The sequence below is a fragment of the Platalea leucorodia genome (assembly GCF_965183815.1).
Source record: "Platalea leucorodia genome assembly, chromosome: 8".
Lineage (NCBI taxonomy): Eukaryota > Metazoa > Chordata > Aves > Pelecaniformes > Threskiornithidae > Platalea > Platalea leucorodia.
The window spans coordinates 4,826,939-4,840,199 of NC_138830.1; the positions used below are offsets into that span (position 1 = coordinate 4,826,939).

Consider the following 13,261-nt stretch of genomic DNA (forward strand, 5'->3'; position numbering starts at 1 on the left):
TAGTTCCTTATATGAAAAATACCCGCAGATGATGCATAAGACATAATCCAAACTCTTGGGAAAGACTCCCATTATTTCATCAGATCACAGATGCAAAGGTCAGCATCTCGCTTAGGAGGGGATTACTTCAGGGCCTGCCTGCAACTTTGGAGTATTTTGCTGCGTAGCATACCATGCTTTTGCATTGGGCCTTACTGGATTTTATCGATTAATCCTAAAATCATGCACTCCAGTTACAGTATTTGGAGATCTATGCACAGAGCCCAAAACTGCCGTAATGATGTCAGTGGCAGTTTTCAGTGAGAGCAGAATCAGGCTCTACTCCTTTTACGGAAAGACTTTGCTAGTTCAAAAAAGGAGTACTATAGATGTTTGCCCTTCTTCTCAAGGCTGCAAAGTTTGGACAGTATAGTAAGATGAACATCTTAAGTTGCTGTTGCAAACATCTAAGCACATATTAACTAGTGCACAAATATACCAAAGATATATAAAATAATTTATCTTGGGTTAAAGTAAAAGAACAGGTGCCCACAGCCTAAAATATGAGAATACTCCCTCTCCTCGTGCGTTTAGACACTCACCATCTAAACAGCAGTGTACCTCTTGGGTTTTAAGTACTTGAGGCCACACAAACTAAACTGAAGGGAGAGAATCTAAAGTAGCAATATACGGCAGATCCACAATCTATCAACCCTCAATTTACAGAAATGAATTTTATCAAATATATTTCTGTGTCCTTTGGTGTAAAGAAGTGTTCTTGCAAGGAGGGGGGTGGAAGACGGCACTGTAGTATACTGACTTCCAAAGCCTGAGTGGAAGAGCAGTATGTGACCGAACCCCTAAAGAGGGAGCAAAGGTAATTCACACAGAAATCATAATAAAATGCTGAGGACTTCTCCCTGGCTAAAAACTCTATTTTGTGGTTCTTGTTTGCTGTGAGGTAATGAATCATCAGGAGCAGAAGTGAGGGGAAACTGTATTTTTGCAGAGAAAAAGGAGCTTTCAGGCTAAAATTGATGGCCTCTTCCAAAATGAAGAACACTGAGCATGCTGCAGAGTGAAGGGCTTTCCACGGCTTGCCCAGGTGAGCTGAGGGGAAGGGTGCTGCGGCAGAGGTTGGCAGGAACCGAGTGGCTTTGAGCCCACTGCCTGCAGGAACGTTACTGTCCCAGTGGCTGGTCTTAATGGTGGAGCCTGCTGATGCTTCCTCCCAACCTCCACTCAGCTCAGCTGTGCAATCACGCAAAGCAAATTCAAACCCTGATGATAAGAATACCTTGGAATAATTAAAATTGCTGTTACACATGTATTTTCCTGTCCAGGGTTTAATCCGTGTCTCTCTTCTATACCCTATATACCCTTCCCAGGCACTTAGAAAGGCTTAGCTCTAGAATAGCAATGGAATTAACTCAAATTGCTGAGTCTAGGGTATATTTCTCTGTATTCTGCAGGTAATTCCATACTCTTCCAATGAATTCCATGTAAATTTTCTGTATAAATTTTGTTCAGCAGAAGTCAGCTATGTGTGGAAGCTGTACCTTTTCCTTGTAGTTTCTCAGCGGGAACACACTGCAAGACAGACAGTGCACTCTGAGTCTCTGACAGATTTCAGTGATCACACCGGATTTTAATGAAAAATTAAATTTACCTGTTAACTGTACTGGTATTCTTTTCAATGAATTGCACTTGAAAGTAATTGCACTAACATGTAGTTGCATTTTTTAAATGCTTTTCAGATACCATACTTCCTCATGCTGCATTTGCAGCTGATTTCATTCAGCCCCAGTCATGCCGTGGTTTCAGGCTGTAGCTATCTTCTCAAACACTTTGTAACTAGAGGTTCCTGTATTATTAAAAACATTTTATGTCCTGGACTCAGCTCAACTTTTCTGAAAAGTGATCATCTGGAAGTCAGTCTGAGATCCAGCTGTCTCACATGGATTTTCCCTGCTTTCTGAAACAATGATCTGTTCCACTGCTTTTGAAGTTTCTGGGTCCTGAGAGCAGGGACTGTCCAGTGTATCTCCGCTGCTGTTGCAGCGAAGAGGGGAGGCTATGTCGGAGGGCTGATCTGAGGGTTTGCCTGGAGCGGGCGGCAGGGGCACGGACAGAGGAAGATTCATCATGTAGAACACGTTGCCCAGACGTCGAGACACCTTTAAAGACAAAAGCACAATTGCAGCAATCGCTTCTTGAGATAGTGTTAAAGCCATTAAACATCAAGGCTGACTGTTGTGTAGCAATGCCAGTGACATCCAGGAGATCCCAGCCATCTCAAAAGGTTATCAGGGGTTAGCAAAAGTGAAAAAAATCTCTTCTGTTTTCACCCTCATATTTTTCTAGGCTCAGGTTCTCGTGGAAGGAGCTTGGCAATACTGAGCTTGGGAAAACAGCCCAGTGCGCTGGGCCTGACAGCAGGCTCCTCTTGCTCTCGAGGTGCTGTAGCACCCATGGGACAGAGGGGAGGCAAACTGCCAGCCGGGAGCGGGGAAGGTGGTTTTAATGAGAGAAGAGTGAGAGACAGCAAGGGGTTAAAGAAAAGGAAAAGAACCAGGCAACAACAGAAACACGCAGAGAGTTGGTATTACTGGATGAAATTAAGAGCAGAAAACTTTAAACACAGAGGGACAGCCTGTCCCTGAAACACGTAAGCTTATATTCCCAGAAAGGCTGTGGAAACCTCTACTTTGTATGTTTGCTGGGTTGGAGCAAAAGCAAGTATGTAGCAGAGAAGTTCTTACCAGCTGGGAAGGAAAAAGAGGAGTGAAACTGAGTTAATTCATCAAACACGTCTTTTCCATTTCCAACCTCAGCCTAGTCTCCAGTGTTGTTGTGTCCAGACTCCACTTTAAGTGTCTCTCAAACTGTCAGTCCTAACCTCCCCTCAGTGTCTCCCTGCGTGCTGTTGTAACGTGCAGAGAAGCAAAAGCAAACTATGCTGGAGTAATTTCTTTTCTCCTAATATTATGGTAGTTACCTTATCAGGGAGAAAAAATGTGTTTTAATTTGGAAAAATTTCATCCTGTTAGCTTCTGACTCTTTCACATCTCTGTGACTTGCCATTTTGGCATACATTTAATGATCATACCTGAGAGCGGATTTTTAATGCTGGTCCGAGTTTTAATCCCATTGTATCCAGGAGATGTTCCTCTGTTAGCAGTGGGAGGGTTTCTCCATCAATAGCGTGGTCTTTAAATATCTTATGAAATGATAAAACACATCATGGTGTGCTAAAACAAACTTCACTGGTTATTTTTTTATGCTTAATCTATAGACAATAAAAGGAGGAAATAATAATTATAGGGTTTTATCTTCACATTTATCTCTGAACTGCAGTGTGAGGTCTCTTGTTTCAGTGTGTGCATATCAGCACATTCGCCTGTAGTTTCTCTACGTGTTCTTGGCAATCGGGAACTTTCAGTATTACTTAGTTCTTTTTTTCCTTAGGAGGTGAGCAGCCTGCTACCAATGAAAGAATAGTATTGATCTTATTTAGGCTTTACCAAGAATATAAGTGGTTGAGTCTCCATCCCTGGAGGTATTTAAAGAACGGATAGATGTGGTGCTCGAGGACATGGTATAATGATGGACTTGGCCGTGATAGGTTAACGGTTGGACTCGATGATCTTGGGGGTCTTTTCCAACCTTAACGACTCTATGATTCTATGATTCTATGAATATACAAGATTTCAACCTCTTTGCTTGCATTTCTAATGATATTTCATTTTTCAAATGGAATGATGCCTATAAGAGCTCAGGGGTGGTAGGTGGGTTATACCCATATCCAAGAATGCAAAATTGCTTTAATCTGCATAAAAATTGTGTAGGGCATGTGGAGTGAAAAAATTAAGATATTTTTCTTATAGTATTCTTTTGCTGCTGTTCGTCCTGGTATGTGCCATGACCAACGACTCCAGGTTGCAGCAGCAGTGCATGTAGCCTCTCAGGGCTGCCTTTCCCTTTAAGAAGCAAGCGGCTTCATATGTTGAAGCACAATGGAAACTACTATTACCTTTGCAACTTCATGTCAACCAGTTAACCTCTAGCATTTACATTTGTTCAATGACCTTTAAATCTAGATGGTCCTAAAGACCTGAAAATGTGATGAATGTTTATAATCACCTGGGCATATTCAGAACAGCCTGGGAGGCTAACGATGAAGTTGTATACATCGTCAACGGTCCACTTGCGAATGTCTTCAATGGAAGAAATGTCTTCTCCATTCAGGATCAGGCCATGTACTCCTTTGAGGAGGAAACACAAATGTTATGTTTGTAGGACTTTGCTGGCCAATTAATAGGAAATGACTGTTAACATGAGAATTTTTACGCTTCTCCAGAACCTAATATATTAACAGCAGTGTGTAGCCACAGACAGGTACAGGAGTCCTAGACACCAAAATCACCAGATAGTCAGTAGTAGCTGGTTCTGGAGGGTTTTCTTTCGGTGGCTTCCTTTGTTTACTACTGGCACTGGACGTACCAGTCCCTACACATACAAATCATACTGCAGTATTTTCTCTAATGTGTACATTATCCGGTGCTTTTGATTCTCCAGACTTTATTGTTATTTTAACTTGACTAATATTTCAGTAGAACAGAACCAAGCCTTTGCTAGCCCATAGTGCCTACCGTGAGTTAGAAGGACATATAGAAAAGTTATGGGCAGAAGAGAGAAGCTAGCTCACAATTTCATTGAGCAATTTTGTTTATTTTAATTGAAATTCCTTTCGCAGACAGGAGCTGAATACTTAATGTGCATTTGGTAGATGATCCTGGACAAACACTCCAGCCTGTTCTCGTTTCAGGTAATGGGAGGTTTTGCAGGGCTCGTCCACTGGCACCAGTGCATTTAACCAGAGCTGCAAAGCTTTAGGAACAGTGATTCTTGCACAGTGGCTGGAGAGGCCTGTGGCTTACGCTCTGTTCTTGGGGAGGTCAAGTCTCAGGGATAAGTTTGTTCCTAAATGAGTGCAGCTTCTAAGGGGATTCCTTGTCCTGTTTGACACACACAGGGATTATGATCAGTATATTGCGTGCTACTACGTTTCCCCCCGACCACCAGAAGGAGAGGAGAGAATGTAACATGTTGAACGGAATTGCGGAAAACCTCAAAGTGCTGCTAACTTGACAGCTTAGGGGTGACAAGTGTGTTGTCCCCAGGGACTGATATAAACACAGGGTGACATCCTACAGCAGGATAGTGCATGGCACAGAGCATTGAAACAGTTAGGAGGCTGCTTTGTGACTTTTTGCTGTGCAGTTGCATTGTTCTGCAAAGTAAAGCACTGCTACCTAGGATGCTGAAACCTCCATTATGGCGGCAAGCAGCACAGTTTGCAGGTAGGGAAAACCACTCTTTGCTGACTTGGATTTACCAAGTTATTACTATTTGCAGCATATGAGTTCTAGATTTAGTTGCCATGACTCTATCATACCAAAAATTTGCTTAAAGCAGAGGGAAGAAACAAGAGAGCAAATCAATAAAAATAAATAAAGTCAACATGCCACTCTAACTGTAATCTGGAGACTTCACAAACCTGAAGGTAGCAATGGGTTGCCGGGTACTGGAAATCCATATGGTAATGCTGAGAATGGGATTGCAGAAGGGTACATGTACTTGTCATCAAAAGCAGCACAGGAGCTATTAGATTCCTTCTCATTGGTGTTGCTGCAGCTGTTGGTTTCAGGAGAAATTTCATGAGTAGCACAGTTTTTTCTCAAGCCTTGTTCAAATTCTTTACAGTTTTTGGCAGCCGCAGATGGCTCAGTCTGGTTTTTGCTTTGTTCATGTTTGTTTGGTGTCTCCACCTCTGCTTCTTTCTTGTCTTCTTTCTCATCATCTGCTGCAGCTGAAGCAGGGTCCGTAGTTTTGTCGTCAGCTTGGTTCTTTGTGCCGTTGGCACTACAGTCTGCAGTTTTGTGATTTCCAGCTCTTCTCCCTGGTCGACGTCCCCTCTCCCTTTGCAAAGTGCTGACTGGCGGGTATGGGCTGGTTGCCATGAGCATAGCGTTGCCGTGAATTTCATCGAGGGTGGTACGGTGAACATATAAGTCGCTGGGAAGATGGCCTTCAGGTAGTCTGTGCCTGCCACGGAAAGCAATGGGACTGGCTGGCATCCCATGGTAAAGGAAAGGTGCATCCAGGCCCAGTAGCCCTTTCCGATGAGCTTTCTCCATTTCTTTTTGCTGAAAAATGGCACTCATCTCCATTTCCATTCTAAGAGACACATAGAGCACAAGCAGTTAGGGCAGCTCAGGTCCTTCATCACCTCTTTTTTCAGTGGCAGATTAAAACTCAGATGATAGTTGAATAGGTAAGAGTGCTGCTTTTCTTCTCTCTCCCCTATGTTGTTCTGTGTGAGAGGTCACAAACTGCAGATGGAATGCCAAACCTGGCTATATTTAATGTGCTGCCATATACATATAATAAACTAAAAGGAAGAGAAAATATATCTTCCATGTGTTGGCTCTGGGTAGTATTTCAGACAAAAAAGTGTTATTTGTATATTGGCAATCCAGGCATTATTACAGTGATTATGCTTACTTGGGATTTGGAAAATTATCTCCAGGGTCATAAGGATCAAAGACTAAAGAAAATAAGTTGATTTACATTACCAATCAGAAATTATACTGAAAACTGGAAAATGGCAGTGATATTGTAAGTGATAAAGAACTAGAATTATGTTATCTATGGAACCTGTGCATACATTCGGAGTAAGCTAATGTGAGTAAGTCTCTTGAGTAACTCTCCATAGTGCCTGGCACCTGAGCATGGCTCTGCGAGTGTGAAAGCTCCTGGTGGTCACTGTTCAACCGATCTCCCTCCTGGTGGATAAAGCCAACGCTCCAGGGTCTGTGCCAGCTTCCTCTCCCCGGCATAGCGGGTGCAAGGGCTTACCAGTGAGATACACAGAATACAAGGAGTAGTATGTGTCTCCATTTTACCAGTCTTTGTTGGTATCAGCTTTCTCTGGAGCCAAGCTAGTGATCAAACAGAAAGCTATAGCTTTAGCTCCATAGCTTCCGCTGGAGCTGAGAGATGGGAGAAGCGAGCCAGTCTACCAGACACAAACCAGAAATGGTTCAGCCTGCCTTCCTTGCTTTGAGGAGCTTTCAGTGGGACTGCCACATTCTTCTTGGGGGCTTGTGAGGGCAGCCAAGTCTTTGAAGTGCACTGAGATAGCTTTCTTAACACTGCAACGAGGATAACAGGTCAGAGAGAGTCTGACTTTTAGGAGACTTCTCATTAATGTAAAATTGTCAGGAAAACACTTTGAGCAAATGGTATCTATTCAGATGATTGTGGCAAGGAGGAATTAGTTGATCACTCCATAACATTCAGGGCTTTTTCTCTGCCCTCTTTTCATCTTTGTAACAATCTCTGAATTATTAATTTTCTGCTTTCAGAGATCCAGTGGAAGTGTTTTGTCTATGTCCTTGTACATCTTGCCCAATTGTCATTACTTGCACACAGCTCTCGAGGTGGAGATAAACAGCAAAGAGCATTACATTCCTGACTAACTGCTCTGGATAAGATAGTCTGCTCCTCTGAGGACCAGCAGATGGGGGCTTTGGTAGGAGGCAGAGTCCCTTGGAGAACAAGGATTTGATCCCAGGTGCTCAGCAGCACAGCTGCAGCAAATGCAGGAGATTTTTTGCCAAAACCTGATTTCTATAAAGGGTGAAAGGAGCTTTGGAAGCTAGTGGAAATTGTCAGGATGGTGGAAGATTGGGGTAAAAGGTTATCATCTCATGGATTTAGGCTGAGCTCTTTTATATTGGGGTTTTCCTGGGTTTGGTGGGTTGAGGGGAAAGCCTGAACAGGCAGGACTAGCTCTGATGTGGTTGAGGGGATATGTGTTGGCCCTGCTTGCTGCCAGCTATTTTACTTGTTTTTCTCAGGGTTTTTGCCATGTGGCAGGAGCTATATGAAATGCATTGTTGATGCAAATCTTGTGCTTGGAGGTGTTCAGTAATCAAGCTTTGGTGACTGAAGAGCTCAAAACGCTTCTGTCATAATTCTCTTGAGATGCCTGCTCAGAATTTATCTGTTCTTTGCTCTTAGTCTTACTGTGTGAGGAGTGCTGCTGCTCAGTACTGTGCCGAAGCCCAGTGCAGCTGTGGTTGGAGTTCCTCTATGGAAACGGTGTGGCTGTGAGGGAGGGCACTGGTGGTTACTTAGCCAGCTACTGATTACACTGAAACCGGTACAAATAACCGGACTCTCTATAGTCACCCTGACATTCAGACTATTTAGTTAAATTAGGAAAGCTGTCCACCCTGGAAGGGTGGAGATGTAGCTAATCATCCCAAGAGCCCAGCTGCGGAGGCTTAAAATGTTGTGTGTGATAGCATACAGCCATCAAGTTTGAATTTGTTTCTGACTTTTTATAACTTCAGGGTATTTGGATCCAGAGTTCAAGGGCTGGGGCTCAAGTCTGTGGCTTGTTTGTTTCTTTAACCAAGCTGAAGGGTTTGCTTCTTTTTATTATGGTATTTTAAAGCTAAAAGCAGAATAGGGGCAAGCAGAAAGTTCAGTAACTTCAGACCTTCAGAGATAACTGCGGACCCTCTGCTTCTCTGGGGAATTTGAAAAAGTATCTCACTGTAAATAAAACCCCACAAAAAGTCTGTGACTTAATCACCTCCATCTGCCTTTGCTGCCCTAATCCTGGCACGCACCTCAGAGCAAAGCTTGCTATTGATTACCTGGCAATGTTTTGCTTTTGGACCAATTCCTGTCTTCTGGCCACAGCTTCCATGGATTCTGGTTGCAGAAAGCTATATCCTTAAAGGAGCGGGAAAAAAAAAATCTTTAAAATTCACTTGTTTCCTCAAGCAAATACACAAACCCCAAAGCAACGCAGAGACACTTTAAAAAGCTTTTTAAGACTTGAACTGTGTGCTTTGCCAGGAAGCTGATTTGACTTCAAGTTAGATCCTTTTTCTGTTCATTGCTTTGGTGGGAATATGTAGTAGAAACATGAAGTCCAGCATCAGGCGTTGGCAGGATCAGATCTGTAGTTAGGTATACCTGCCATGAAGGCAAGAGACAGCAGGGTGATTTTATTTGGTGACTTATGTCTTTGAAGTACATATAGCTGCTCAGAAAATAATAACCAACAGTTAAGCAAAGCAAACCTGCTCCTTCAAGACTGTTTTCAGCCTAGATGCTGTGTAATTTTAAATGACGTTTCCCCTTGAGGGAATCTCTTATTTGAGATCCACCTTAGTGGGGACAGGGGGGAAAGCTGAACCCAGAAATTCTTGTTTCTAGATCTATGTGGCATTGAGAATTTATTCACTCATCTCAAAGAAGGAACCTTAAGATACGACCTCTTTGCGTAAAGTGCTATGTAAGCTGACGTGCAGCATGACATGCATGCCGCAGTTGTGTTGCCACGCTGTGAGACCCAGCCTTCCCCTTAGAGCTGTGCTGTAATTTTGAGCCTTTCTTAAAAGGACTTGTAGTTGCCCTACATGAGTAAAGTGACATGTGATGATTAAAGAATATGATCAGTAAAGTAGTCTTTTAAAACAGCCAATGCTCATACCTGAGCAAGAGTTAAGTGTAGCAAAAAGTGTTGTTGATTGGACTCATTTGTTTAGCTACAGCCTTCTGTTTAGGTGTGAAAATGCTTGGAAAATACAAAAGGAAAAGGAGAGAACACAAACATGCAAATGATTTTGAAAACCGTGTATTTAACAAAAGGTAAAATGGATGTGTTTAGACTTAAACTGGCACAGTTTAGAATCCCTGGTAGGCAGACTGCCTCCTTTCAGTGAGACGTTTTTTTCCGAAGAAAGTTAAACTGTTATTGACAGTACTGATAAACCTATGAAAAACTAGTAGGTGCAGTTTGCTTTCTCATTCACATGCTATCGCTTTTCAGGATGCAGGCAATGCCTCATTACCTGGGCCTGGGTAAACACGGTTGGACAATATGTTTGGCATGTTTGCGTGCTGTGAGACTGTGGGTCCAAGGTGGGACGCTATATGGATTTGTCTTGGGTCAGCTGATGCCATCATTTCAGATGAAGGTAACAGATCTCTGAGAGGAAAAAAAAAATACATTCAGATATGCAAAGGACATTGTTTAGTTAAGAATAATCTAAGATCTTTATATACTCAGGTACAGCACATGCACAGTTATTCTTTAACTGCAGTGTTGTAATAGGAAAATGGTGCAAAATACCTGTCTACCAGTCGAGGCTCAAACTGGGAGGGAATCGCCTGCATTCTCTGCTGGCCTGCGCCCATTAGCTGAGGGTTTACTGCCATCAACTGATTTCTCATTAGCATCTCTTGCCGCTGCCGCAGTTCTGACACAAAGCATATACAGTTCTGTTGTCAATGTAGTAAATTATACTGCAGACAGAATCACTTTTTAACTTTACCAGAAAAAATAGGGATTTTTTTCCTCAAGTGCCAGCATTTTAGTATGAGTTAGCAAGTCACACTTTTTTTTTTTTTTAATAGCAGCAACTAAAAAAGAAGACGTTTCCACTGCCGCCTTAACCATGTTGTTTAAATAATGTGGTTTTATACAAACTGCAGTAAAAATAAACAGGATGTGCACAGTCAAGGGTACCAAAGGACAATTTACAATCAACAATAATTCATATATTGCTATTAAACAGAAGAGAATAGCCATGAATGTTAGGTTCTCTGCTTGAGAGAGCTTTCATTTTTAATACCATTTTATTTTTAGAAAAATCTTACTAGCTGGAACCTGCCTTGTCATGAGACTGCAGCTCCAGAAAGAAGAGCCTGCAGTGGTGGGCTACAACATCATAATGTCCAGCTATGGCTTTTATTGCTGAGTTCCTGTGTGACCTTGACTCTCCAGATGCTTAGCATCTCTTGATCAAATTCTGCATGCTAAGAATCCCCCATGTTAACTTTTAATTATCTTAAGAGAAATGTTTCTCCAGTTACTCCTAAGACAAATCTGAGGTGCCTTTTAAAGACATTAAACCTGTTGCTGGCTGTTTCTTGTACAGATATTAGCAATCCTATAACCAAATGCACAGTTAGGTTCCTTCCTGCTTACCTCCTGCTGCCATGCCACTTGCTAATCGGTATAAGTGCTTTTCTTCCAGCGTTCCTTGTTCCCCCAGGAGAGACATTTTTCTCATGTGATCTCGTGGAGTCATGCTGCAAGGAGACAGCAACTTTTCTGTTGTAAAGAACTGAATCAGCAGGCCCAAAGAAAAGAATAAGACGTTTAACAATGTAAGAAACGGAGCAGGTTATACAAGTTATTTCTCAGATAAGCCAGTAGTCCTTCTGTCAGTCACAGCTGGACCCTTTGGTGCTTGTGGATTGCATTGGTTACCATATAGAAACTTTCAGTTTTCAGGACAATGCAAATGTTGCCCTTGTTTATATTGAGTTGTTTGGTGTCCTTGGGTCTTACTATGCAAGGAAAGTCAGGATGTTGGGAAATATCAGCTGCTCAGAAGGATGTAGTTAAGCCAAAGTCTTTTGCCTGCAGTCCCTGGTGTATCACAGCAGCCCTGAAACAGTGACATGTGCTTCATACTCAGGAAGGCAGGTATCTTTGGTTTAATTTGGGAATTGTAATAGTTTGGAGCCCTGTCTAATGTAAACTAAGTGAAACATGGAAAGAAATGGTAGAAATAAGCTGTTCCAAATGACATCAGCCCCTTAAGACTGCCAAATGAAGTAAAAAAGGTAAAAGAACATGCTTTGTAGTGATGAAAACAGGTAGGCTCAGATTAATTATCCATATATGTACAGGTAAATAAAGCCAGATGAAGAGTAGAAATCCAGACTTAAAACTAATAGACTACAGATGCATAGTTGAATAGCTGTAGTGTCACTGAGGTGGATTGCGTCAGCATTTCTAAGTCTGTCCAGAGAAGCAGGTGACTAGATTACAAATGATCCTGGTACCAGGAGAATGAGTAACCACAGTATGCCCTGCTCAGGATTTTTGGGGGTAACAATCTGCAGCAGGATTATTTGTGCTGATAGGTCATAAAGGAATTAGTCCTGTAACCCCCAGCCTGGATGTTAAAAAGCTGTCCTGGGTGGGAGGCTTTAAACTGAGGGGTTGGCAGAAGGAGCAGGCTAGCTTAAAGGCAGCAAGGGCATCTGTACATTCATTTCAAACTAGATTTGCATAGCAAATGATTGATTTTTTTTTTTTTTTTTTTTTAAAGTAAGTTGAAGTTAAGGAGTTGAATTTTCTTCCCTATTAGCTCTGACAAAATGGATTCTTTTCTCTCTTCTAAAAGATGGAAGATGTAATGCTTAAGTGTTCTCATCCTGTGGGTAGAGAGTTACAGATCCATGAGTTCAGCCAGCATTTGGTATAGAGAGCAGCGAGGGACCCCTTAGAAATACAAACAGAGAAGCAAAGAGAATTTACCAAAGCCAAAGAGGGCTCAAGTGAATTATGCCTTTCTGAACCTTTCCACGAAAGCTAGCACATAGGAATCATTGGAAACAAGATCTAAGAAACAGAGGACCGACTGTGCTGCTAAGTGCAGCCAACTCGTCTCCGCTGGGTCTAGTTTGGGAGATGAATCCTATGGCAAGGAAACCATCACTGACAAATTCCCTGACAGTAGCTACCTTCCATTTCAGCTGAGTGCTGACAACTGCTGAATTCATGTTAATAATCACTCCACAAAGGTGTGATCTCTGAAGCACAAATGGCCAGAACCATCCAAAACCATCCAGAGCTTTGGATGATTTGATTTTTTTATGGCTTACTTGACAATTTGCCTTTAGCATGTCGTGCTAATGCTATTACGTTAAAATGCCAGCCTTCTCTGAGAACTCTAACTACCTTTCGCTCAGGTCTTTCTCATGTATTTTCACATTTATGCCAAACTTGCTTACGTTGCAGGCTGAAACATATTTTCATTGTTATACCATGTTGCCCCTGCTTCTAGCCTTACAAAGTCAATGCCTGTGGTTAACGGCGTTGGCATGATAAAATCCAACTGTGGGACAAATTGTGCATATGTGGCCACTGCAAAGGCAATGGTGTTGTACAAGTGAGATCAAACACAGCTTGAGGTGTAAGCATTGCTATGAGTACAAGACAGATCCAATTGCCAAGTAGTTTGTTTACCTTTAAACCAGCTACTAGGATACAGAAATTCCTTAGAAATACTAAGCAGGAACAAGCAAAATTCCCCTTTTCACAGCCAGTCCTTCTCCAGAACAGAACCAAACTTTAAAAACTGTTTGTTATCCAAAATCTGATGGAAGCCAAATCCTA

At 42.2% G+C, this 13,261-nt stretch overlaps 1 protein-coding gene across 1 annotated transcript; it reads right to left on the minus strand.

Annotated features, from left to right (window-relative positions):
* Window positions 1-1,880: 1,880 nt before the first annotated feature.
* SAMD7 (sterile alpha motif domain containing 7) lies at window positions 1,881-11,159 on the minus strand (the record flags this gene model as incomplete). The annotated part of the gene is made up of 8 exons (XM_082320941.1): window positions 1,881-2,156; window positions 3,089-3,199; window positions 4,123-4,244; window positions 5,540-6,219; window positions 8,712-8,790; window positions 9,918-10,054; window positions 10,199-10,325; window positions 11,057-11,159. 8 exons carry the CDS (start codon window positions 11,157-11,159, stop codon window positions 1,881-1,883), a joined length of 1,635 nt encoding a protein of 544 aa, XP_082177067.1.
* Window positions 11,160-13,261: the final 2,102 nt, after the last annotated feature.